This window comes from Tachyglossus aculeatus, chromosome 3 (genome assembly GCF_015852505.1).
Source record: "Tachyglossus aculeatus isolate mTacAcu1 chromosome 3, mTacAcu1.pri, whole genome shotgun sequence".
NCBI classification, from domain to species: Eukaryota; Metazoa; Chordata; class Mammalia; order Monotremata; family Tachyglossidae; genus Tachyglossus; species Tachyglossus aculeatus.
Window position 1 is genome coordinate 45,103,553 of NC_052068.1, and position 27,608 is coordinate 45,131,160.

The 27,608-nt window shown below is 40.9% G+C and overlaps 1 protein-coding gene across 1 annotated transcript in view; it reads right to left on the reverse strand.

The window, feature by feature from the left end:
* Positions 1-8,629: 8,629 nt before the first annotated feature.
* The window catches only part of IPMK (inositol polyphosphate multikinase), a 56,880-nt gene continuing 37,901 nt past the window's right edge, over positions 8,630-27,608 (reverse strand). Inside the window, exons 4-6 of the mRNA XM_038743375.1 lie at positions 22,597-22,769; positions 17,561-17,642; positions 8,630-14,398 (exon numbers count right to left, since the gene is read on the reverse strand). Coding sequence (XP_038599303.1) covers positions 13,770-14,398; positions 17,561-17,642; positions 22,597-22,769 — 884 coding nt within the window. The 3' untranslated portion in view covers positions 8,630-13,769. The remainder of the gene's footprint in view (positions 14,399-17,560; positions 17,643-22,596; positions 22,770-27,608) is intronic.

Consider the following 27,608-nt stretch of genomic DNA (forward strand, 5'->3'; position numbering starts at 1 on the left):
CAATATTGTGTACTGATTTTAAAAGACAGGTGTCCTTATCCTCACCTTACAGGAGACACAGCATGCTCACAGAAATTCTGCCCTTATCATAGGCAAATGTACTTAAATGGGGAGAGGAATCAGAGTTCGACTAGCAGAAGAACAAGAATTACCAACCTTGGTGAGGAAGTCAAAATTGCTAACCCAGAAGTCTGTGTCACTGAGATTGATCCTTTCTACTAGTATCATCTCAGGTAGAGGAGACGGAGAGGGAGAGGGAGAGGGAGACGGAGAGGGAGGAGGGGGGGGAGAGGGAAGAGAGGGAAGAGAGGGAAGAGAGGGAGGAGAGGGAAGAGAGGGAGGAGGGGGGAGAGGGAGAGGGAGGAGAGGGATAAGGAGGAGAGAGATAGGGAGGAGAGGGAGAGGGGGGAGAGGGAGAGGGAGGAGAGGGAGCAGAGGGAGAGGGAGGAGGGAGAAGGGGAAAGGAGGGAGAGGGAGGAGAGGGAGAGGGAGGAGGGAGAAGGGGAAAGGAGGGAGAGGGAGGAGAGGGAGAGGGAGAGGAGGGAGAGAGGAGAGAGAGGAGGAGGAGGGGGAGAGGGAAAGGAGGGAGAGGGAGAGGTAGGAGAAGGAGAGGAAGGGGGAGAGGGAGAGGAGGGAGAGAGAGGAGAGGGAGGAGGAGGTGGAGAGGGAAAGGAGGGAGAGAGAGGAGAGGGAGAGGAAGGGGGGAGAGGGAGGAGAGGCAGGAGAAGGAGAGAGGGAGAGGGAGAGAGGTAGAGAGTGATGGAGAGGAAGGAGAGGGAGAAGAGGGAGAGGGAGGAGAGGGAGAAGAGGGAGAGGGAGAAGAGGGAGAGGGAGAAAAGGGAGAGGGAGAAAAGGGAGAGGGAAGAGAGGAAGAGGGAAGAGAGGTGGGGGAGAGGGAGAAAAGGCGTGGTTGGGGAAGAGAAGGAGAGAGAGACAGACAGATAGGTGTGAATAAGAGAGAGAGAGAAGGAGAAGAGGGAGAGGGAGAAGAGGGAGAAAGGGGAGAGGGAGAAGAGGGAGAGGGAGAACAGAGAGAGGGAGAAGAGGGAGAGGGAAGAGAGGGAGAGGGAAGAGAGGTGGGGGAGAGGGAGAAAAGGCGTGGTTGGGGAAGAGAAGGGGAGAGAGACAGACAGATAGGTGTGAATAAGAGACAGAGAGAGAGAATATAATCTGCCCTTTTCTTTTCCCTCCCTTTCTGAGCATTCAATCCAGGATTTCTGCTTGAACTTTGCAGGAGAAACAGAAAAGTGAAAGAGAGAGAGTGGGGAGCAAGATTGCTCCCTCCCCCAGTGGTGATCAGCCCTGTTCTAAACCCAATGTCAGTGCCACTACTGCTCAGGGTTGCTCCTCAGAGACTGTCAGTATAGGAATAATATCTGCAAGGTGGCCAGTGCAAAAACCTCCAGTTGGCAACCTCTGCTGGCAACAGTGATGTGGACTGATCCACCGTCCCTGCTGAAGAGAAGCAGCATGGCTCAGTGGAAAGAGCACGGGCTTTGGAATCAGAGGCCATGGGTTCAAATCACGGCTCCGCCAGTTGTCAGCTGTGTGACTTTGGGTAAGTCACTTAACTTCTCTGTGCCTCAGTGACCTCATCTGTAAAATGAGGATAAAGACTGTGAGCCCCCCGTGGGACAACCTGATCACCCTGTAGCCTCCCCAGCACAAAGCGCATAGTAAGCTCCTAATAAACGCCATCATTACTATTATTATTATAGAAAAAGATTTGGATTTCCTTTGGTTTTAGAGTAAGATCTGCCTATAATAATGATGGCATTTGTTAAGCACTTACTATGGGCAAAGCACTGTTCGAAGCGCTGGGGAGGATACAAGGTAATCAGGTTGTCCCACAATGGAGTATCACAGTCTTAATCCCCATTTTACAGATGAGGTAACGGAGACACAAAGAAGTTAAGTGACTTACCCAAAGTCACACAGCTGACAACTGGTGGAGCCGTGATTTGAACCCATGGCCTCTGATTCCAAATCCCGTGCTCTTTCCACTGAGCCGTGCTGCTTCTCTTTTAGACTGTGAGCCCGCTGTTGGGTAGGAACTGTCTCCATGTGTTGCCGACTTGTACTTCCCAAGCGCTTAGTACGGTGCTCTGCACACAGTAAGCGCTCAATAAATACGATTGATTGATTGATTGATTAAGTGAATTGCCCAAAGCCACACAGCTAACACTCGGCGGAGTCGGGATTTAAACCCATGACCTCTGACACCCAAGCCCGTGCTCTTTCCACTGAGCCACGCTGCTTCTCTGCAGATAACACGGTTCATCTTATTTAGCTGGATGAACATGGGCATCTGGAAAAAAAAAAGAATTTTTAAAAGTTTTTGTTAACTAAATGTTCATGAAACTGTTGTTAGAATTCCAGTTATTTATTGGATAGGACACTGAATTTTTTGTGGACCCCGTGTTCTTGGCACATTGATTGTCAGTGTGAGGCCATGATTCTATCACCAATAGGTGGTGCTAAGTGACTTTTCACTTCATTGAAGAAATGAATTTACTCTAATTTTGTTTTTTTTCCAGGTCAGAATCATAAACAAATATGCCCCCAACAGAAGCCATCTGTTTGATGATCAGCGTGTGCCATAAAAAGTGAGTTGAGTTTTACATTGGTTCTACTTAAAAGCACCAAAAATTGGTTATATCTTAAAGCACAAAAGCATGGAGCAGCATAACCTGAAAAGCAGCGTGGCTCACCGGAAAGAGCCCGGGCTTTGGAGTCAGAGGTCATGGGTTCTACCACTTATCAGCTGGGTGACTTTGGGCAAGTCACTTGACTTCTCTGTGCCTCAGTTGCCTCATCTGTAAAATGGGGACTAAGACTGTGAGCCCCCCATGGGACAACCTGATCACCTTGTATCCTCCCCAGCGCTTAGAACAGTGCTTTGCACATAGTAAGTGCTTAACAAATACCATCATCATCATAACCTAGGGGTAAGCGTGGCCTGAGAGCTAGAGGACCGGGGTTCTAATCCCCGATCTGCCTCTTGCCTGCTGCGTGACCTTGGGCAAGTCACAACTTCTCTGTCTCAATTTCTTCAGCTGTAAAATGGGAATTCAATTCCTCAGCATGGCTCAGTGGAAAGAGCCCGGGGTTGGGAGTCAGAGGTCGTGGGTTCTAATCCCAGCTCTGCCACTTGTCAGCTGTGTGACTTTGGGCAAGTCACTGCACTTGTCTGGGCCTCAGTTCCTTCATCTGGAAAATAGGGATTAAGATTGTGAGCCCCACGTGGGACCACCTGATCACCTTGTATCCCCCAGTGCTTAGAACAGTTCTTCGCACATAGTGCTCCACAAATGCATTATTATTATTTATTATTAGACTGTGAGCCCCATGTGACTGAGGGATTATGTCCAACATGACTACCTTGTAACTACTCCAGTGCTTTGAACAATGTTTATGTTGCCAGCTTGTACTTTCCAAGCGCTTAGTACAGTGCTCTGCACACAGTAAGCACTCAGAAAATATGATTGAATGAATGAATGAATATTTGACAAATAGTGGACACTTAAATACCACAATTATTATTATTATTTAACCACCAGTTGGGAGAAAGTGGCTTTATAAGATGGGACTGATGGAAACACTATTTTAACAATAACAGTTTCAGAGAAGAACCCTGACTCTATAGTAGCATATTATCGACCCGTTACTACCCCAAAATCTGATATTGTCCCAGTTTGGTGCCAGAGCTGATTCTGGTAGATATTAACTAAGTCAGGAGGGAGAAGTCACATCCTTTGGTCCCATTAATTCTCAAAAGACCTCAACATGCTCACTGGGCACCAATTACAGTTGAAAGCCTGTGTGCAAAGCACTGAAGCCCCTTCCTTACTCTCCGCCTCGTCCCCCTCTCCATCCCCCCCATCTCACCTCCTTCCCTTCCCCACAGCACCTGCATATATGTATGTATGTTTGTACATATTTATTACTCTGTTTATTTTACTTGTACATATCTATTCTATTTATTTTATTTTGTTAGTATGTTTGGTTTTGTTGTCTGTCTCCCCCTACTAGACTGTGAGCTAACTGTTGGGTAGGGATTGTCTCTAATGTTGCCAACTTGTACTGTCCAAACACTTAGTATAGTGCTCTGCACACAGTAAGTGCTCAATAAATACAATTGATTGATTGATTGATTGATTGAACTAAGCCCTTGGGAGAGTACAACAGAGTTGGTAGAAATATTCCCTGCCCACCAACCTGGGCTGACAGCAGCCCCCATTCCCGTACTACCTCTTGCCCTTTCCTCTACTCCCCTTGTGTCCCCTTCCTAACTTCCCTTGGGCCTCCTTCCCACTGTTCACCTGTCTACGTGTTTCGTTTTGTTGTCTGTCTCCCCCTTCTAGACTGTGAGCCCATCGTTGGGTGGGGACCATCTCTATATGTTGCCGACTTGTACTTCCCAAGTGCTTAATACAGTGCTCTGCGCACAGTAAGCGCTCAACAAATACGACTGAATGAATGAATGTTGACTCTCTAAGAAGCAGCATGGCTTAGTGGATAGAGCATGAGCCTGAGAGTCAAAAGGACTTGGGTTCTAATCCTGCCTCCACCACATATCTATTTTGTGACGTTGGGCACGCTACTTAACCTCTCTGGGCCTCAATTACCTCATCTGTAAAATAGGGAGAGTGTGAGCCCATGTGGGTCAGGAGCTGGGTCCAATCTGATTAACCTGTATCTACCCCAGTGCTTAGCATATAGTAAGTGTTTAACAGGCACCATAATTATTATTATTCTAAGTGAGCAGGGACAATGCTTGGCACAGAGTAAACACTCCATAAACATCATTGATTAGTGGGTGAAGTGACTCCAAGACAGCAAAGGAAGCTTCTACTCCCTATTCTCAAAGACCTAGTAAAATCCAGCCTCAGATTAACAAATCAATGGTATTAATGCTATCTGCAGAGCACTGTACTAAGCATTTGAGTACAGTACAACAGGGTTGGCAGGCATGTATATATGTATATATGTTTGTACATATTTTTTTACTCTATTTATTTATTTATTTATTTTAATTGTACATATCTATTCTATTTATTTTATTTTGTTAGTATGTTTGGTTTTGTTCTCTGTCTCCCCCTTTTAGACTGTGAGCCCACTGTTGGGTAGGGATTGTCTCTATATGTTGCCAATTTGTACTTCCCAAGCGCTTAGTACAGTGCTCTGCACATAGTAAGCGCTCAATAAATACGATTGATGATGATGATGTTCCCTGCACACAGTGAGTTTAGTCCAGAGGGCTCATGTACATATCTGTAGTTTATCTTATTGTCTCCCCCCATCTTTCTTACAGTTCCTTGTGGGGAGGGGATTTGTCTTCCAACTCTCCCAAGTATTTAGTACAGCACTCTGCATAGTGCTCAATAAATACCTTTAATTGATTATTCAATGTATTTGGGGCCATAGTTATGTGAGTTTACGTATATATTCAATTTTATTTCAACCTGACATCAGTTCTTCTTCTATCCCTTTGCTTCTCCTCCTGCTTCTATTTGAAAAATATTTGTCTCTCCATTTTACTTTACATTCCTTATAAGTAGACGTCGCCTGTCATCCGGGGATGGGTTCGTTCAGTAATTGGAGAGAGAGAGAAAGAGAGAGAGAGGCAGACAGACAGACCAGGGATGGAAAGCCTGAGTTTTATATAAAATTTATTCCGCGAGGTGAATTGAATTATTTAGTTGTTTAGGCGCAATGGATTGAACTTCCCTTATGGGAGGAATGTAATCAATTAGCAATATTCGAGCTTCCCTAACAGGAGGAACACAATCATACGTTAATCGTGCGGGGGTGAGGCGGCCAGCTCTCACCCATGTGCACTTCCCACTCGGGACGAATCCACTTACTTTCCCACACGGGAAGAATCCATTCCATTCCCCGCGCACGCGGTGGGCGTCTAGCTCTCACCATGTGCTCTCCCTACATGGGAGGAATCCACTCAGGATCCCCATCCTCAGGTCCCACCCACGAGACACTCACCCGTCCCGCGGCCCTTGCCTCAGTGTGATGGTTCTGGTTGCGGAGCGGGCATCTGGCCTTTTAGACTGTGAGCCCACTGTTGGGTAGGGACTGTCTCTATATGTTGCCAACTTGTACTTCCCAAGCGCTTAGTACAGTGCTCTGCACACAGTAAGCGCTCAATAAATACGATTGATTGAGTGATTCTGGGCAGAGAAAGACACGTGGGCCACCGCTGCTGCTGCCTGTCTCCGTGTTCGGCCCCCAAAGGTCAGAGGCAGCAGGTATTTATCACCCGCGCTCCTAGGCCATTCCAGCTTCCGGCCTCAATTTACCCAATCTTTGCCCTCTCCCCTCCTCCATACCTAATTTGATTGGCACGGGGGCGAGGGACACCTTCTGTATTCCCGGCTTGGGCTGGCAATCTAGCAGATTTGGTTGTGGGGTTGGTATCCCACCCTCACTTCCCAGTTCTGCCGGCTGGCTCAGGTGGTCACAAGATAGCACTGAATAATAATGATGGCATTTATTAAGCGCTTACTATGTGCAAAGCACTGTTCTAAGCGCTGGGGAGGTTACAAGGTGATCAGGTTGCCCCACGGGGGGCTCACAGTATTAATCCCCATTTTACAGATGAGGTAACTGAGGCACAGAGAAGTTAAGTGACTTAACCAAAGTCACACAAGCTGACAAGTGGCCGAGGCGGGATTAGAACCCATGACCTTTTAGACTGTGAGCCCACTGTTGGGTAGGGACTGTCTCTATATATTGCCAATTTGTACTTCCCAAGCGCTTAGTACAGTGCTCTGCACACAGTAAGCACTCAATAAATACGATTGATTGATTGATTGATTGACCTCTGACTCCAAAGCCCGGGCTCTTTCCACTGAGCCACGAGATGCCCGGTACCCCAGCGTCACCTTGGGACAATAGGTAAATGTTTATTTTGTATCTGATACACTCTAAAGCACTTGGAAAATTCGATAACTATCATTGATTGATGTGTGTGTGTAACCAACTGGAATCTGTGTGGTACAGATTTTTTTTAAATGGGAAAGACCTACGTAGTAAATTGGCAGATGGTATTTCCAAATGAAATCTGCCACTGAATATTTATGAATATAGTCTTGTCTCACATTCTCTTTCACATGTCCGGGAAGCAGGTAAAGTTCCAAGCAGTTCTGTGACTTCTAGGAAGCGTTAAATGAGTTTAAAAGACCTATCTGATCTGACATACCTTCACTCGGGCATGATTTCCTTCTTCAGATTACACAGTGCCCCTTCCGCAACTCAAGGACCTTGCTGAGTAGCTCAATTTGTCCTCCCCACCACCCCACAATCTAGAACACAGATCACCTCACGCCCAAAGCCTCTCAGGCTTCAGTCTCCAGCTTAAAAAAAAAAAAAATTAAATTGAAATGGCCCATGATTCTGTTTCCCTATTTCTAGAGAGCCACCTCCAGGAACAATGTTCCCATTCTCCTCTTTACAGGATCAAGAGGAGAATCCCTCTCCAGGACGCTAAAACCCGCACACCTGCCCCTGACTCCATTCTTCTTTCCTCTTCTCTGCACAATTTATTATATCTGCTTCCCACCCTACACTGTAAACTGTGATGGCAGGGATCGTGCCTTCTGACTCTATTGTTCTCTCCCAAGCATTTGAGTACAGCAGACCACTGCACACAGGAGGTGCCCAATAAATACATCAATAGATTGATCAATTAGCCTTCTTTGAGATCTAGCAGATTCCTATAGGCCTCGGTCTAGATAATTTAGGTAATCCAGTCATTTCTCCGCATTTGGTTAGGACGTTTTTGCTAACAGAGCAGATCCTTTCAAGGCCGCAAACCTGGTATTATTACAATTTCCTTCCAGATATTATTTCCCCAACTAAAAATCAGAGAAGAAGAGCCTGGAAATTAATATGAAAACATACAAACACGTGAAAGAAGAAATCATGTTAATAAATTACTGGCTTACCATTTTCACCAATAATTTTAATTGACGGACTAAATAGGAAGTGGAAGGTATAAAACCAAAAAATATTCAAAGGCTCTGGTTATTGAAATATTTTTGATGGATCACTTTGTGGGGATTTACTACCATTTGAGACAGTTCATTTAAGTTTTACACTTCCACAGGCTTTTAACTTTATCTATATCCACTAGAAACTGCTGGGAAATACTGATTATCCTGCACTGTAATATTAGCACTGCAAGTACAATTAGAAACAAAATGCAAGGACTGAACAGAAAGTGTTGTTACTTTTGGAAATCCAACACATCTAACGTGCACGATACTATAGAGGAAAGTGACCTTCTGGGTATGGAAAAAAGAAGTTTAAGTTCAATTGTTGCAATCAACTATTTTAATGTCGCTATTAAAATATCCTTCCTAAGTATAATAGCCTTTTATGGTACTATAACTATTTTAGAGACCTAGTAAATTCCATTATGCATTCTGGATGGAATCCCAGGAGATTACTAAATATTCATTCCTGATGGGCATTGTACTTTATGTGGCAAAGAAAAAGAAATGGAAGTACTAATCACACACGTGATCTTTACCAAAAACATCATGTCTAAAAAGAGGTTATTTTAAACAATGGGCATTTGTTATAAGCAGCTGAAAAGAAAAAGAGCATGTACTCCACTGCAGAAAATTTTAATCGTTTGCCAAATATACACTTATTAGAATTCTCTACCTATAACTTAAATTACAAAATTGGTATACTGTATAGTATTCTATAAAATAATGAGCACACATCCACAATACCCCCTGCAGTCCAATAATGGCAAGAAAAATAAATCAGTGTGAATTACAAACACATTTTTATAAAACAAAGGAGACATAATTTAGACATTTATCCAAAGAAAACAGACCATACTAGGTACATTCATTCATCAAGTACAATAAATTGAGCATTGCAGTTTTTATAATCACCAGTTAATAACACAACTGCAGGTGCAATTTCACATGCTTTCAGAAATCTTCCAGTACAGCTTCCAGTGTATTAAAGTGTCTCTGTGCATGCCACTTTCAATTCTATGCAGATGCAATGTACATCATTCTTAGAATTGTTCACTTCATATTAAAACTGTTAATACATACTGGAGTAGAACACCATACTTAAAGTCAACCTCCATGATTACAACGTTTAAAATAAAGATCTGAATGTTCCCTTATTCCTGTGTAATCAAACTGAGGACTCAAGCACAACCACCAGGAATAACAGACTCCAAAACTCTTAACTCCTACCTATCAGAAACATGAACAGGTCATTTATCGTTTTTAATCTAACAGCAAAATCACTTCACTTACATTTCCCAAAGTAATTTTATACTCATGATCAGACCCCCAAAATTAATCATTTAAAAATGTTAAGAATCTAAAATAAATACTGAAGTTTCAGTCAACAACATTTATATACAATAAAAAGTGTGCAGTATTTTTCTTATGGATATGTAATGGAATGTATTTCACAGTAATGCTTTACAACATTAAACAAACTGAAAGGACACTAAGCAGAACGTACCATATTCACGGAAATTTATGAAAACAATGCTAAAAAAAATCATATGAAACTGTTACCCCTCTTCCCAAATTGAGATCTGACACTGCTTTACAATATAATCCTAACCTCCTTTTTGAACATATTTTAATAACCCCCATCCTAACTCAATACTGTTTTATATTTTTCTCTTTCCCGTTTAATGCACTTAAGCATTATCCTTAAGTATCTAGCACATTTGTTTCACCAGAGTGCTGATGTTCACCACGGATCACCTATCATGGCTTTTCTAGATGGTGACAATTTTAAGTGTCCACTGCATTTCCTGTATTATGTAAAAGCATTTGAGCAGTTATTTCTTGGGAATATGACATCCATTGATGAAGTGGATGAAATCAAAACACTGCCAAAAAAAAAAATCCAACTTTTGGGCTATCATAGATGCTACAAATGTGAGGTTACAATGGTACCAAATCAAAGACTGAAGGCACTCAGTGGGGAAAGGTTATTGCAAAGCAGTGCAAACAATCAGATATGCAAATACATTTCTAAAATGGAAATATGGAATATTTTACCTATACAGCTGAAATAAAAATATGGAATAATTTACCTATTAGACTGATGAAAAACAATTTATAAAGTTAGTAACTTTGATAGTTTTCTAGGCTAATTCCAATAAGGGGTCCTTACATCTTTCCTCCATTTGAAACAATAGAACACACTATTATCAGTGGTATAAGCAGGGAAGGCTGTAGCTAACACTTCAAGAATACTAGAAACTCATTCCTTTCTAAGATATCGGATTATGAGAACAGTAGATATCAGTATTATAAGGAGAGCTCTAAAGGATAGCTATATTATAGTACTCACTAATGCCAACCTACTATTTAATATTTGGTTCATCCAAATTGAATGAAAAATAACTTACTATTCAATTGAACACTATCTAAATCCCCAAAATAGTGACTGAAGTAGTGTAAAGAAGAAGCAAAAATACAATCCTGCTGGGCATAGATAACCAAAAATAATGACTACTGGGTTAAAGACACCACAAGCTCCACATTAAAGTTATTTAATACGGATGTTTTAACTGTTTTTTGTAAAACTATTTAGATAAAATATTTAACATTTCATAATGGCATGATATTTTGCAACTCATTTGGAACTTTGCAACTTCCACTCATATCCAAAAATACCAATAATGTATTTTGTTATAAAAACTATGGTACATGTAATTTTTAATAGAAAAACATTCACAATTTTCACAATTACTCCGAAAGTCTTTTGAGGAATAAATTCACAAGGGATACACTGAAATCAATATCCAAAATGCTTCCTCTTTTGACAATAACTTTGTTAAAACTACTTATATTTTTCATGTTTATTGCTTAAACACCTTTGCTAAAGAGGAACAGTTATCATTAATCCCCACATTTGGTGGCTAATTTTAACCCAAAATTCATACAGATTTTTTTTCTAACCAGGGATAATAAGAAAATTGCCCATTTGTTTCCATGGTGATGACTTTCAAAAAAATATAAAAAGTGGGGACTGCTTAGGTGACCATGATGCAAAACTGTAAACAACAATGACAACAACAACAAAAAATCTAAGAATCAAATTTAATCCCATTCCTGAAAAAACACAGGAAATATAGTTATCCGTTTTGTAAAGATTTTAGTGATCACAATATCAGCAAAAAATTGAGATATTGGTTTCATAAAAATACCAACATTTCCAAGTACAAATGAGAAACAAAAAACTGATTAAATAGTTCAGAGTCTAATCTAAAATGTGCAAAAAAATCTGCAGATACTAGGCAAGTTTATTAAACTCACAGTAAATATGTTGATGCTCTTTCCATTCAAAAGTTTCTTGCTATTAAAAATAGTGTTTTATTTTAAGTGTCAGCTTTAACGAATGGAAAATAATGATTTTAATGATTTTCTGCAAGAACCCTGAAAACATAACTATCACAAATAAAACCAACCCAAGCGTATTCCATTGAAGCTTTACAATTGAGGAGACTGCTTCCACTGTTTGATAGAAAATAGAGCAGAAGTCTAAGTACTAGGTGTCAAAAATCCATAACCAATTCCACAAGTTTTCTGCTTTGAAATAATAATTGGATATTTGAATATAACTGCAGTTTTCTGTCCACTCACACCTCGTAAAAGTTTTTGGCAATTAGAAATTATCAAAATTTTGATAGGAAAAAAAAAAGTAAAAACTTTGTTCAGAGCTAAAATGCAGTATTCTGTTCTTGCTAACTATAAGATGAAGAGAAAAAAGACTACAATGGCAAAGCATATTTTGTCCAAGAATCTGGCAAATTGGTAAAACTACATATCAGTTAACTGAGTCAAAATGTCAATAATAGGTGAGTTGCAATCAAATGAATGTAAAAAAAAAAAAAACCTAGTTGGTTTCTCTCACTACTCTATTTTTTTAAACAAGGAACATGTCCAAGCATATTTAAACCTACATCACACGCACTCTCAAGGTCGTGAATTCAACTGACTTCAGATCACAATAAAAAGACAGTTGGAACTATTATTATTTTAAATTTCATCAAGAACTGAAATTGAAATGTCAGTAGCTTTATCTTTCAAGCTAATTCCTTTTTTATATTTTCTAAAATTATCTTAGAATCAGTTCGAGTCCTTCCTGGCTTATCAAAGCCAAACCAAGACAACTTCATCCACAGGTTAACGTAAACAAAGTTGGACTAGGGAATCTACTGGAAAATTATATTTCAAAATTGTATATGGAATATAATTTCACTGCAAGCGCAACAATTTTGATTCTGAAATCCACAGTTACAGACTTTAGATGTTCTTTTCCACTAAATATTTAAAGGTTCTGTTCCAACTGGCATTTTTTTCTAGAGAGTTAGGTAGGATTTACTAGAACCTGCAAAGCTGTTTATAAAAATGTGATCAGTCAGGTAGGAGTTTATATGGAATGTTGAATCGGATGGTTTTTGAGTAATTGAAAACTGGATTTTAGGATAAATGTATTGGACTCTAAGTAACACCTCAAAGCACAAGACACACTATATTTCTAACACAACAAAATACTTTCCTCGTGAATCTATGCCCTTAAAAAATCAGGCTCAGATGGAACCTGACAAAATAGCAGAAAGCAATTGGAGGCTTTTTAACCATTCCCCTTCTCTACCCCTCTACCCTTCCGGCATAGGTGGTCTTAAAAATTAACTGAGGTTGGAATTACTGATCGGAGCCTGTTACGTACTTTCCCTTGGTTTAAGGTAGTCTCACAATCTATATTTTCCAGAGAGCTGCTGAAAGCACTTTCATTCTAGAAAAGTAATTCAGAAAACAGCCCCGTTCAAAAAGTATGAAATGTTTATTACTTACAACACAAAGGAGTTATTAAAAAGAAAAATAAACTACATAAAGCAGAGTGACACTCCTCCCGTTAGTGAGTTTTAGTTATGCCATGGAGAAAATGTAATAAAATACTTTTCACATCATCTTCAGGAGGCAGTACAAATAAGCTTGAGACTTGCCCCATAAGAAAGGAGTTTTAAAAGTATTTTTTCCAAGTTTAAAATTTAAGTAAGCTCTGGCAATTAGTATAAGTACTTCTGTATTTAGAGATCATTCTTCCCATTGTTTCACTCACATTGCATAAGCACTACATAGTTGTTTTTCCCCACTTAGAAATTAAGGAAAACTTGTTTTTAGAATGCAACAATATTATACTGTGTTACTAAGCACCTTTTGATATGCTGGTCTAAACTTAGAATTTCCTTTCTGAAAGGAGAACTTCCTCAGTTTAAATAACTTGGCAATGAGCCATAGACAATAATACTGAGGATATTAACCTGTACTCTCTAATTTTTAGTTTATTGGCTATGTAATTTTCTAGTTTAGTTATGGCTCAAATCAAGGTTGGGTGGACAGAGAACTTTAATGAGGAATTAGTCCCAGAGCGCTAACAACCTTTAAAGACCGAAAAACGGTTCTGATTTCCTCTGGGCCAAGCAGTTACTTGACAAATTCATGAACCAGCAGATTCCCCGCTTAATGTTCCTAAAACCCTTCATTCTTTCATAGCTTTCCTAATGAGCTACTAATTGATTTTCCTGAGTAAGATTATAGAAAAGTTACCCCTTCTTCCAAAAGTACAAAGACGAAATGTAGTAGAATCACAATACAAACCAGTTACATAGCATCATTACCAGTGAAGAAATGTGTTGCTGCTGCTCTTCATTTTCAATGGCCCCCGGTAAAAAGAATGTAACAAAGAATTTAATTATCTAAAATATTTTGGAGTACAGTGATTAAATGTTTCAGCCCATAAACATAGCCCTCATCTTTTGTGTTGCTAGGGAAAACATGAGCAAAATCAATCATCCGCACTTCTACATTTTCCGTCAGCTCAGTAGGCAGGTGGCAAAAAACTTTTTCCAGTTGGGGTAATACATTTCCATTTAAATGTTCTTGTGACACACAAGTACTGCTTTTCCAGACATTGTCTTGTTCCATGTTTTCAACTTTTAATGAGATCTGACTGTGGTGCTTTTTAGAATACACTTTGTGACGGACATACATTTTGGCTAAACTTTTTTTGCCTACTGGTGCTTCTATTTTCCCATTCTCTGTTGAACTTAACAAGTGAATATTATTATTGTATTCCAGTACTTCTTCCTCTGACAACTGTCCTTTGGTCACGAATCTCTTTTCGGGCAAAGTTCCATCACTCAATCGTTTGGCTATTGGCTGAGATGAACCTTCATAAACAAACAGTAATGAACTTGCATAAAAGTGAAGTTGCTTCTGCTTTTCAAACCACTGCAGAATTTTCTCAATCTTCCGAATACTGGCAGCAACAGCATCTCTTCTCAAACAATATCCATTATGGAAAAACCTGGACACGCCTGCAATAAAGACAAGGGATTTGTTATAACAAAATTACTAAGCACTAACTTTGGCAATTAATAAGTGCTTACTATGCATCAGGCACTGTTCTAAGAGCTGGGGTACATATCAAATAATTAGGTTGGACACAGTCCATGTCCCACATGGGGCTCACAGTTTAAATAGGAGGGAGAACAGATATTGAATCCCATTTTTCAGATGAGGAATTTGAGGCACAGAAAGGTTAAGTGACTTGCCCAAGGTCACTAAGCAGAGAAGTGACAGAGCCAGGATTTTAACTCCCTAGACCATGCTCTTTCTGCTAGACTAAGTCATTTCCCTACTCTATATTAAGTTGCCCTGTTGAGGGGCAGGCATACGTTCTACTGTCTGGCACTTCGGATCAAGCAGACATAAGAATAATATTCAGATATAAAAACATGTATATAGACACATATACACATATTTCTTTCCTTTTATTTGTACCAAAGTATCTGAATAACAATGATAGAAACTGAAGCATTCTAGTTATCTAATTTGGCACAAGTAGGATGTCACTTCAATTTCACATTGACTGCCCCTGGCTCAAATAGACTGCAATTTGGTTTCCTCTAAACTGAAAACTCAATATGGGCAGGGAACATATTTACCAACTTTGTTATACTCTCCCAGGCACATAGTAAGCGCTCAATAAATACAACTAATTGATTCAAACTTTGCTAGAGATAGTTTTCTGGTGCATTTGTCCATGAGGAATTGAATAGAGACCGTCTTACTTCATATTCAGGTCAACAAACCACAATTAAATTATAATATTTTTAACATCTGTTGAGCTCAACTTGATTCAAATAGGGCCTCCAAGAGTTCATTCATTCAATCATATTTATTGAGCGCTTACTGTGTGCAGAGCACTGTACTAAGCGATTGGGAAGTACAAGTCGGCAACATATAGAGACGGTCCCTACCCAACAATGGGCTCACAGTCTAGAAGGGGGAGACAGACAACAAAATATGTAGACAGGTGCCAAGACCATCAGAATAGGTAGAATTATAGCTAAGAGTTCTATATCTTAATAATAAACCAAACCCGTTGCTCTTATTCTCACAAAAAAAATTAGGAATACTACAATACCATCTCCGGAAGATTTAGCTACTTTCTAGAAATGTGTAAAAATTCAATATCTGTAGTCAACCCTGGTCTCTTCCCCTCTCAGGATCGCACCTGGAGAGTTTCCAGTACTTTACTAGGCTCGGATAAGGGAGAGAGAGTTAAGCAGAGGCATATTCTTTCCATTCCTGGCTTGGGCAGAAGGGCAATCTGCTATACGTCAAAACGCATCTGTGCTGGGCAGCAGTAGTAGCATGGAAGAGAGTCAGTCACTCATTCATTCAATCATATTTATTGAGTGCTTATTATGTGCAAAGCACTGTACTAAGCACTTGGGAGATTACAGTACAACAACAGACACGTTCCCTGTCCACAGCTAGCTCACAGAGTGGAGACTCAAGTTTACCGTGAGGAAGAAGGCAATGGTTAACCACTTCCATATTTTTAACCAAGAAAACGCTAAGGGTACACTACCAGAATGACTGCAGATGGAGGTGGGGCATTCTAAAAGACATATGTCCACGGAGTCACTATGGGTCGGAGATGACTCATCAGCATAACACAAATCAACACTGAAGCCGTTTCTAACTATATCTTAAATTGCCAGATCAATACAGAGGAGAAAAGCCACACTTCAGTATTGAAAAACATACAGAAGTTTTCTATTCTTTGGCCTTGCCTTTAATTACCATCATCATGAGTATTTGAGGGCCTACTATTGCCTACAAAACCTTTCACGTTTCAGGATTCTTCCCTCTATGTCTAGACTTTGGTAGGTGCTGGTATATACTCAAAAACACTTTAATCGCTTTTCACCCCAGCTTGTAGTATTTCTTTCTCCCAATTAAACACCCTAATTTTCCCTCAGTCTTGATTACGACCTACTGTTCAAGCCCTTCCCCTTCCTGGGACACTCTCTGCTCAACTGGAACAAACCATGTCGCTCCACTTCTTCAAAGCTCTTGTCATCACTTCTTTCAGGAGGCATTCCTTATTAATCTCCCCACTTTCCTAGTCATGCATGCTATCAGCCATCTCAGCACGAGTGTTTTTCTTTTATTTTCTTGTGACCATTAGTTTTAATCTATTCCTTCACTCTTGCAACCAACTGTTCCACATTTGCGTATACCCTATTACTTATGCATTTACTTCTTTATGCATCCAGTGATCTACAACCTCCTATTTATAAGTGATTTTAGCATGTCTCCCCCCATGCTAGGCTGTAAACTACAAGGACAAAGCTTGTATCTACTAACTCTATTGTACTCCCCCAGTATTCTGCACACAGTGGGGGCTCAAAAATACTTCAGATAGATCTAAATGCAGTGTATTCTTCAGATCTGTCTACTACTTTTTATGTTTCCCATGGGCCTAGTACAGTGCTCATGCCTGGCAGGACAAACCTTGTGGGTCTTATATTCTGTTTTATTTATAGTAATAGGCCTAGAATATATGGACTCAGAGTTGAACTGCACTAGGAATGACTTAGCTAATACAAAGACATGATTTCACAGCCATTTGAATATTCTCAGCCTCCAAGTCACTACCTAGTTTCTAAAAAGGTAAAATAGTGGGACACTTCATTCTTCACAAGTGCTGAGCCAGTCAACTTTCATGAAATCACTTCAGTACTTAATACAGTGTCCTGAAAACTAAATATTTAACAAAGGTTAGTAATGCCAATGAACAACATAGTGACAACTGAGGGATCTATTTCAAAATGATTGGGTCAAAGATACCAAAATTCTTGCAAGATACCCATCTTCAATTATTACTTATTATTTACTTATTATTTATTATTTATTACTTATTACATTATTACTTTCCATCTTACTAAACACTATATTTATGTCAGTCATGCCTGAGCTACTTAAAAAAAATTGGCTCAAAGTTCCAGAGGCAAGTGGCATTAACTTGCCCCTAAACTGTCATTTTAAATCATCCTTCTTTTCAATGTTTTCTAACACTTAAATAAATCAGCCTCTCAACGAAACACCACAACAGTGAGTTATGAGGAGTACTTCCACTGGCACATCATACAAAGAGTTGGCACTGCCTACTGCAATCCTCTTACCGTCTTTTATTGTTTCTTTTGTTAAGCTTCTTCCATAATGCTGGTTATGGGTCTCATAACTGTCAGAATGGGCATGATAAACCTGTAAGTAAAAGGAAAAAGAAAAATAACTATTCGAGAAAGTTTATATTTAGCAAATCACATTTTTACAGCTTTCAGTCTTGGGCAGCTATTTCGGGGTAACATCTCTTTTGAAGAGGTCAATCTTGCCCTCTACTGCTTTACTCCAACAAATACTGTATTGGCCCCAAATTAAGACCAAGTTCTTCCTCTATTATTAGCACCAACGAAAGGGTGCCCCTTAAATCACAGACATCAATTCTTGTCTCCCTTATAGCAGGGGTGACTTGTTCAAATTGTTACAGTTGCTAAAACACATTATCACTTCCTTCTGTGACAACTAGCAAGTAAGGAAAGCGAGAAAGATATGAAAGAATCAGCAGGAGAGCCCTCAATCTGTATTTTACAGTTCTTAGTACAGTGCTTGCAACATAGGGCTTAACAAATGTCACAACTATTAAGATCAGCTCTCCCCCACCAAAGAGACAGCAGTGCCATTCAGTAGTACTGTGCTACCTAAGCAGTGTAATGCCCACCCAATCAAGTAATTGGCTGCAAAATGTGCTTTGCTATATTTACACGCACAAACATTGTCCTTCGGTGACACTTGCACACCCAGAATGTTCCCACTGTTAACTGAGTCATCGTCAAATTAGGGCAACTAAATATGTGATAAGCACAAGTTTTCTGCTGAAAATTTTTCTCTAAAGTGTTATGCACAAATTCCACTTCTATCTAGATTTCAGTCTGTAATATTTGTGTTCAACTGAAAATTTATTTTTATGTGCATATATATATGTATATATATATATATATATAAAAAAAATCAGTCACTGCAGGTAAGAGGTAGGAGGAATCCAGGAACAGATTCTCTCAAGTTCCCCTTTCTAAGGGAAGTTCAACTGAGCAGCTACTGGTTTTTTTATATATGTTATTAACTGAAAACCCAGACAGAGGAAAGGATTGGGAAGGACAAAGAGGGGTAGTGTTTGGAGGGTGAGTGTGTGGTGGGGGGGAAGTGGGGGAGAAGAAGAGGATCCTAAACTATTTGGGGGAAAAGGTTTGGAGACGTGATCATAGAAGGGCAGGACACAGGGAAGGCTCAGAGTGCCGAGATGGATTGGAAATGTGATCTTGGAGAGTTAGGATGCCTAGAAGGATTGGGAGGGATCAAGGTGAGGCCTCCTGAGGCGTGAACCTCCTGTCCCTGACGGGGTGAAATGGCCAGATCTATGCTGGCTTCTGAAGGATTTAGAGGGTGACATTGGAATTTGGGGTGCTGAGGATGATTTTTGCAATGCATAGTAAGCTGAAAAAAGCAGCATGGTTTAGTGGAAAGAGCATGGGCTTCTGAGTCAGAGGTCATGGGTTCTAATCCCGCTCCGCCACTCGTCAGCTGTGGGACTTTGGGCAAGTCACTGTACTTCTCTGTGCCTCAGTTATCTCATTTGTAAAATGGGGATTTAGACTGTGAGCCCTATGCAGGACAACCTGATTACCTTACAACTACCCCAGGGCTTAGAACAGTGCTTGGCACATGGTAAGTGCTTAACAAATGCCATTACTATTATTAAAAAAAAACACATGCATATAATGGATATGATAGAGTGATTTTATTTACTGAATTATACTGACAACTTAAAAGGGCATCTTTCTCCTTCCAATGACTGGGAGACAGATTACTTATAGCTCTGCAGGAAAGAGACTTTACAAAGTTAAGTTCTAGAAGGGCATCAATCATATCTTTCAAGCACTTAACTGTGCACTGTTCATTGTCCTAAATGCCTAGGAAAGTATAATGGATCAGCAGATAGACATGTTCCCTGCCCATAAGGAGTTTACAGTCTAGAGGGGGAGACAGACATTAAAATAAATTAAAGACATGTACATAGGTGTTGTGGGTAGGGTGACAAAAGGGTTCGAATCCAAGTGCCAGTGCCACAGGAAAAGGGAGTAGGGGGAAAGGACAGTTTAGGGAAGATCTTGTGGAGCTGTGATTTTAATAAAGCTCTGAAGATGGAAAGAATGGTGGTCTGTAATAATAATAATAATAATGGCATTTATTAAGCATTTACTATGTGCAAAGCACTGTTCTAAGTGCTGGGGAGGTTACAGGGTGATCAGGTTGTCCCACGGGGGGCTCACAGTCTTAATCCCCATTTTACAGATGAGGTAACAGGCACAGAGAAGTTAAGTGACTTGCCCAAAGTCACACAGCTGACAATTGGCGGAGCCAGGGTTTGAGCTGATGACCTCTGACTCCAAAGCCCGGGCTCTTTCCACTGAGCCACGCTGCTTCTCTGTAGGATATGAAGGGAGTGTGAGCCCCACGTGAGAGGGAGGATGTGGGCGAGGGGTCGGCAGTGAGATAGACAAGATCTAAGTACAGGTTGGCATTAGGGGCATTAAGTGAGCGTTCTGGGTTGTAGTAGGAAATCAGTGAGGTGAGATAGAAGGGGACAAGGTGATTGAGTACTTTCAAACTAATGATAAGGAGTTTCTTTGGTGTGGAAGTGGATGGGCAACCACTGGAGGCTCTTGAGGAGTGGGGAAACACGGACTGACGTTTAGAAAAATGACCCAGGCAACAGAGTGAGGAATGGACTGAAGTGAGAAGAGTGTACCCAAAAGTCACCCTTCCATCTACCACACCAACATGCCACACTAATGGGGACAAAATGTTCCGGAATACAGTAAATACTAGGAAGGAGATGACTGCTTACTGCTGATGTAAATTGGGTTAAAATCTAGGTCATCCTTTCTTTTTGAGCAGGAAAGCTTCTGTACAGCTCAGTTCCTCTCACCTCCAGCCCTCAAGATAGCCATGGGGATTTTTACACTGACAAGGGGTCATAACTTTAAGTTATGATATCTCCAGGGAAGAAGATTAGGAAAATCAAAATATCAGCAAATTTCTCTATAATTCATTTCCTAAGGCAACAAAAAGGAAAAAGAGCTGGAGAATAAAGGCAAATATTTTTCAGGAGAAATGAGTCAGAGCAGTGGTTGTCAAACTTTAAAAAAGCAGCAGCACGGCAAGATTCCGTAACTTTTGCTCAGTGGAGAACATCTTTCCTCTGTCTCACCAAAAAAAAAAAGAGAACAACGTCTAGCCGTGGAGAGGAGAAATAAGGTGATGATGGAAGAGGGAATAAGTAGAGGGGCTGGAAAAAGAGACGTTTTGGTGACAGTACAAGAGAAGATTGTGCCAATGAGTCATATTGGCTTACCACAAACAACTAGTACCCAACAGCTGGTCTGAGTTCTCCTGTTACAGTCTCTGCATCCCCTTCAAAACATCCTTAAGGGGATTTCTACCCTCTGGAAAGAAACCATAGTTTTAAAGGATTTGAGGTAAGAAATTTGGTGCAGGTGGTACAATTTTGGACACCCTTCAGGAATGTCTACCCTTTTGTTTTGACCAGACTCACCCTTACCAATGGTTAATTTAAAAAGCCCTAAAAAAGTCAGTGTTAGTGATTGTCTATGAAAAAAAACAAACAGGTTTTTAAACTCGGAGAAAATGTTGCTGTTCTGCATATTATTCAAGGCCCTCGAAGGAAAAACCGAAAGACAGCAGAGCAAATGTTTAGAGCCCTGTTTGCCAAACAAACCAAACACATTTTTAAGTGGAGCAACTGGGGTAGCGGAGAAACCTGACTGAAGGAAAGGCCCAAGTCACGAATATGCAACTAGAATGGGTGCTCCTCAGCTCCCTAGGACCTGTAGCAGACAAAAACAAGGAGGTACCTTGTCCTGGTGACAAGTCCAAGATTTCAACTGCTCAATATCCGTCCCTCCCCCAACCCCGACCCCCCAAAAAAGGGTACCTTCCCCATCTCCTTCCCTCCTCCATTCCTTTCTCCTTCCTTCCTCCTTTCCCTACTCCTTCCCCATCTCCTTCCCTCCTCCTTTCCTCCTCCTTTCCCATCTCCTTCCCTTCTCCTTTCCTCCTCCTTCCCTATCTCCTTCCCTCCTCCTTTCCTATCTCCTTCCCTCCTCCTTTCCCATCTCCTTCCCTCCTCCTTTCCCATCTCCTTCCCTCCTCCTTTCATCCTCCTTTCCCATCTCTTTTAGACTGTGAGCCCACTGTTGGGTAGGGACTGTCTCTATATGTTGCCAACTTGTACTTCCCAAGCGCTTAGTACAGTGCTCTGCACACAGTAAGTGCTCAATAAATACGATTGATGATGATGATGATGATGGTAGGGGAGGGAGAGTGGGGGGATGGACCGCATGACCACACTGAGCTGGGACCAAAGTCTGGTTCTAATAAACCATTTACTCTGTGAAGCAAAAATTGTTTCTGATGGAAATTCTACTAACTTTACCCTGAAAACAGTCTTACTTGCTGGTAGGATGCTGTGCTCCTTCACGTTCTACCATAAAATCAGGTAAGCATGTTAAGACTAATCGATTATTAGGACTCATCTGTTTAACCTGAAGAAAAAATTATGCTGAATCTCCACTCAAAAGCTTGACTTAATAAGGACCGTTTTTCTGTACTCGTTTTTGATTCTAATTAATGTACGTTGACTTTACTCTTCAAATATCAGATCCCCAAAAATAAAACTGAAAACAAAATCACTGTCAGAGACTGAAACATCCACCTGTTCAAAATGCACTTTTCTGAAAGCACAGCAAAAATAGTGGGTATTATAAGCATTATAAAGAACTGTTACCAATGTGAATATTCCCTAAAAATAAAGGACAAGAAAATGAACAAAATAATCCTCAGCTTTATAGTAGGCCTGTGCTGTGACTCTCAAGTAACTGCACCCGAAATGAAATCCTTAAAGCAATTTACAGAGTGTAAGTGATTTGATATTATGCCTTATATGGATTCTGCAGTACTTGACAATCTGTTTACTATTAACTTGACTTAATCTGTGACATTTTAAAATATAAATCCCTGGTAAATATTAAAATGCAGACATTTTTAAAAAGTCAGGGTGAATCCAGTAAATCTGTCTTACCCTCATGCCAAGCACCAAGAACCCGATCTCTTCCATTAAAGGATACTTGCTGACCTGCTGCTGAATTTTCTCAGAGGAAGCATAAGGATCATAGCTTTTTCGCCCTATTTTGACATCCATTATACAAGGTCTGTTAAATGTATGAGTCACATCTTCCAGTTTTAGGTATAAATCTGTTTAAAAAAATATATAAAGTTAGTAAAAAAGACTTAAGCAGAACATCGCACTATACAAATGAGGAAACCCCTACATGATTCGTCAAATGCAGAACCTTATGATTTAGCGTAATCTGGCCAAGTGGGAAAAGCACAGATCTGGGATTTGAAGGATTTTGGTTCTAATCCCAGCTCTGCCTTTTTTTTTTTGCTGTGTGAACTTGGGCAAGTGACTTCAGTTCTCTTTGCCTCAGTTAACTCATCAGTAAAATGGGGATTAAAGCTGTGGACCCCATGTGGGAAATGGGGCTGTGTCCAAACTGATTTTCTTCCATTCATTCATTCATTCAATCGTATTTATTGAGCGCTTACTGTGTGCAGAGCACTGTACCAAGCGCTTGGGAAGTACAAATCAGCAACATATAGAGATGGTCCCTACCCAACAACAGGCTCACAGTCTAGAGATGGGGAGACAGACAACAAAACAATTCCAGCACTTATAACAGTGCCTGGTACATAAGCACTTAAATACCATAAAAGACCCATAACCATTGTTTTTCCAAATTATGCAAACAGAGCTAAAGAAGGCCAGGATCAAAAAAAAAAAAAAAAAAGCTTATACATTTGCTTCTTTGGCAAGAAACGGAGAGATGGATAAAGGAACACTAATAAAAAAGGAGGAGCTACATCAACTATATCAAACACCCACTGGATGCAAAGCCCTGAACTAAGTGCAAGGGAGAATTCAGGAGTGAGTAGACAGACATTACCACAATACAAAGAAGGAAGAAAGGAAAGTTGGTATGTAGACAAGTGAGTGCTTATGCAATAGGGTGAGTCAGTATGTACGCCATAGGAAACTCATTAGGCAACTCTAGCACTTATGAACTTCTTTATGCCCACTCCAAGCACTCTTGTATAAATGTCTACTCAATTATTTAGACTAGTCTTGTAAATATGGTTAATGTTTATCTCCCTTATTAGTATAAAGCATCATGGAGTAATGGACGGGCCATGCACGGACCTGGGAATCCGAGGTCATGGGTTCCTGGCTCTTCCTGGCTCCACCACCTGCCTGCTGTGTGACCTTGGGCATTCACTTAGCTTTTCTATGCCTCTGTGACCTCATCTGTAAAATGGGGATTGAGGCTGTGAGCCCCGCGTGGGACAAGGACTGTGTCCAACTTGATTAGGGAAGCAGCGTGGCTCAGTGGAAAGAGCACGGGCTTTGGAGTCGGAGGTCATGGGTTCGAATCCCAGCTCCACCACGTGTCTGCTGTGTGACCTTGGGCAAGTCACTTAACTTCTCGGAGCCTCAGTTACCTCATCTGTAAAATGGGGATTGAGACTGTGAGCCCCACGTGGGACAACCTGATCAGCCTGTCTCCTCCCCAGCACTTAGAACAGTGCTTTGCACATAGTAAGCGCTTAACAAATGCCAATTATTATTATTATTATTATTATTATTTGCTCGTGTCCACCCTAGCGCTTAGTACAGTGCTTGGCAAATAGTAAGCACTTATTATTATTATTATTATTATGAAAGTTTCTTGTGGACAGGGGGACATGTCATTTCTTTAGTCTGTACTTTCCAAGCACCTAGTACAGGGCACTGCACCAAGAGAGCACTGTGAGCCAGTTGTGAGCAGGGATTGTCTCCTTTTGTTGCTGAGTTGTACTTCGCAAGCACTTAGTACAGTGCTCTGCACACAGTAATCACTCAATAAATACAACTGACTGAACGAATAAATATTAATACTACTAGTTACCATAGAAGTACTGAGATAACAGTTGGGGTAGTTACTACGGTGATCTTTTAGACTGTGAGCCCACTGTTGGGTAGGGACTGTCTCTATGTGATGCCAATTTGTACTTCCCAAGCGCTTAGTACAGTGCTCTGCACATAGTAAGCGCTCAATAAATACGATTGATTGATTGATTGATTGATCACTATGCCTCATTCTTGCCTGTCCTGCCGTCGACCCCTGGCCCACATCCTATCTCTGACCTGGTATGCCCTCCCTCCTCTCATCTGCCAAACTAGCACACTTCCCCCTTTTAAAGCCCTACTGAAAGCTCACCTCCTCCAGGAGGCCTTCCAAGACTGAACCCCCTTTTCCTCTGCTCCGCCTCCCCTCCCCAATACCCCGACTCCCTCCCTCTGCTCAACCCCCCCACCCCAAAGCACTTGTGTATATACGTACATATCTATTATTCTATTTACTTTATTAATTACATGTACATATCTATAATCCTATTTATTTATATTGTTGCTATTGATGCCTTTCTACTTGCTTTGTTTTGTCTGTCTCCCCCATTCTAGACTGTAAGTCCATTGTTGGGCAGAGACTGCCTCTATCTGTTGCCAAATTATACTTTCCAACCTCTTAGTACAGCGCTCTGCACACAGTAAGCACTCAATAGGACTGAATGAATGATAAACGATTTACTACTTTCTCTCTGACGATTCAGTCTTGGGTAACTCCTTCACTCTAGACTCCTGGAAGCATCCCTACACTAAAGGAGCTTTCAATCTCACCAGGGGATAGACACTAAAGTTACAGAGGAAGAAATAATAGAGCTTAAAGATACATAAGAAGACATACATAAGAGAAATCACTTAACTTCTCTGTGCCTCAATTTTCTCAACTGTAAAATGGGAATTAAGTCCCACTCCCTCCTACTTAGACGGTGACAAGGAATGGACATGGACTCTGTCCAATCTGTTTATCTTGTATCTACTCCAACACTTAGTACAGTGCTTAAGTACAATGAAAAGAGGAAACTTATAGGTATGTAATAAATAAACCCAACTTCACCTCGTCCCTCTGTCCTCTTCCATTCCACCTGCTTCATCTTCCCTAAAGCTGCATTATAGACTGCAAGCCCACTGCTGGGTAGGGACCGTCTCTATATGTTGCCAACTTGTACTTCCCAAGCGCTTAGTACAGTGCTCTGCACACAGTAAGCACTCTATAAATACGATTGAATGAATTCTGCTCCTTGAATGTAAAGCCTCAGCAGTAAGCTGCACCCCCTCTTTCCTCACTCCCTGTACTCCACGCCTCAACTGGAGCACAACTGGTAGCTAAAAGTGCGAGTGGTGTTGGTAAACAACTATCTCCATAATCAATTACTCCACACAGGCTCTCGGTCCTGAAATTTCAGGCCCAAAGCTCAGTCACTATGCCCAACTGGAAACTCCATCATAATCAAAGTTCTAGTACCTACCACCTTGAAGATTGTGTTACTGATGCCTAGAAGCAGAGGAACCCAGAATAGAATAAAAATGTAGGATCTCAATAATTCAAAAGACATTAGGGAAATTGGGTTTGAAATTAGGAAAAGCAAAAGAATACACGCAGGTGTTTCAAAGTCATTGTAATTTTAAAGAATAAGGATTGATCTAGTGAAACAGATAGCAATGAAATTCTGGAGCACTGCTCGAGGTAGCTAAAACTCTGAAACAGTAACAACAAAACACTCTTTTTGTCTGTCTCCTCCCATTAGACTAAGCTTCGTGCGAACAGAGAATGGGTGTTTTGCTTCTGCTCTTCTCTCCCAAGCACTTGGTACAGTGGTGATGCGGAGGAAAAAACGTGATTTGGAGAGGAAGTGATATTCCAGTTTGCCACTCTGAGAAGGCACCATGGGGTACTGTGAAAATTTTATTTTGTATGGTGACTTGAATTTCTTTACCCCTTTTCTTTTGTAAAATATTTAGGGTCTGCATGCTTCAGAATAATGCAACATTCAGCCCATAATACTAAGCACCTTTTTAGCTACTAAAAATATAGCACCTAAATTTATAATTATGAGTTGTGGGCGTTGACGAGATGATTTTGCTCACAGCTTGCATGCCCAGAAAGATCAGTAGCAGCTTCAATAATGACAAAGGCTTCATCTCCAGTACACATTGGTATGTGAGAGCTAAGCCAGGCCATGCTTCAGTTCAATTCAATTTGGTGCTGGATTTCCTCTGAAAACCTCATCATCAATAGCATATGAGTGAGTGGTTATCAGTGGATAATTTTCTGAATCCTTTGGTGTTTTCTAGGTGCATGTGAGTTTTATCCATCCACACCCTCATTTGAGCTCTACTGCAGCTGAGCAGCCAGTAGACTAAGATTAGTGAGGCCTGGTGGAAAGAACATGGGCCTAGACGTCGGAAGACCTGGGTTCTAATCCCCCGCCCTGCCACTTGCCTGCTGTGTAACCAGGGCAAGTCACCTAATTTCTCCCTGCCACAGCTTCCTCGACTGTAAAATGGGGATTCAATACCTGTTCTCCTTCCCCCTTACACTGTGAACTCCTTGTGAAACACGAACAGCGTCCGACCTGATCATCCCACATCTACCTCAGCACTTAGTATGAGTGCCCAGCATGTGATAAGTATTTGCCAACATCATAATGACCATTATTATTATGGGGACGAAGAAGATAGAACAGGGGCTGACAGAACCGCTTGCCTGGTCAGCATACTCCCTATATCTCTCACATCACACTCATTTGTTAAGCCCGCTGGAACTAAGAATATCTCACACTGCTCCACCTTTTAGTCCCCAGAGAGCTGCTGGTGCTTTAAGAATAAAACAGGAAATAAATGCAACCCTAATTCAAAACAATACTCTCAAAGACTTTCATTGTTGATGTAAGACAACACACCCTCCACTGCCCACACTATTGAACTGTATCCGTTTAATTGAAGGTTTGCATAAACAAGCCTGGCCTGATGGCTCATAAAAAAGCCATGTCATACCTGCTTACTGATTTATCCATTGTACACTTCTTCCATTCTTCCACCCCTTTAGGAGAGAATGGAGTTAATGGGCTCCCAGATAGAAATTTAGCCATTTG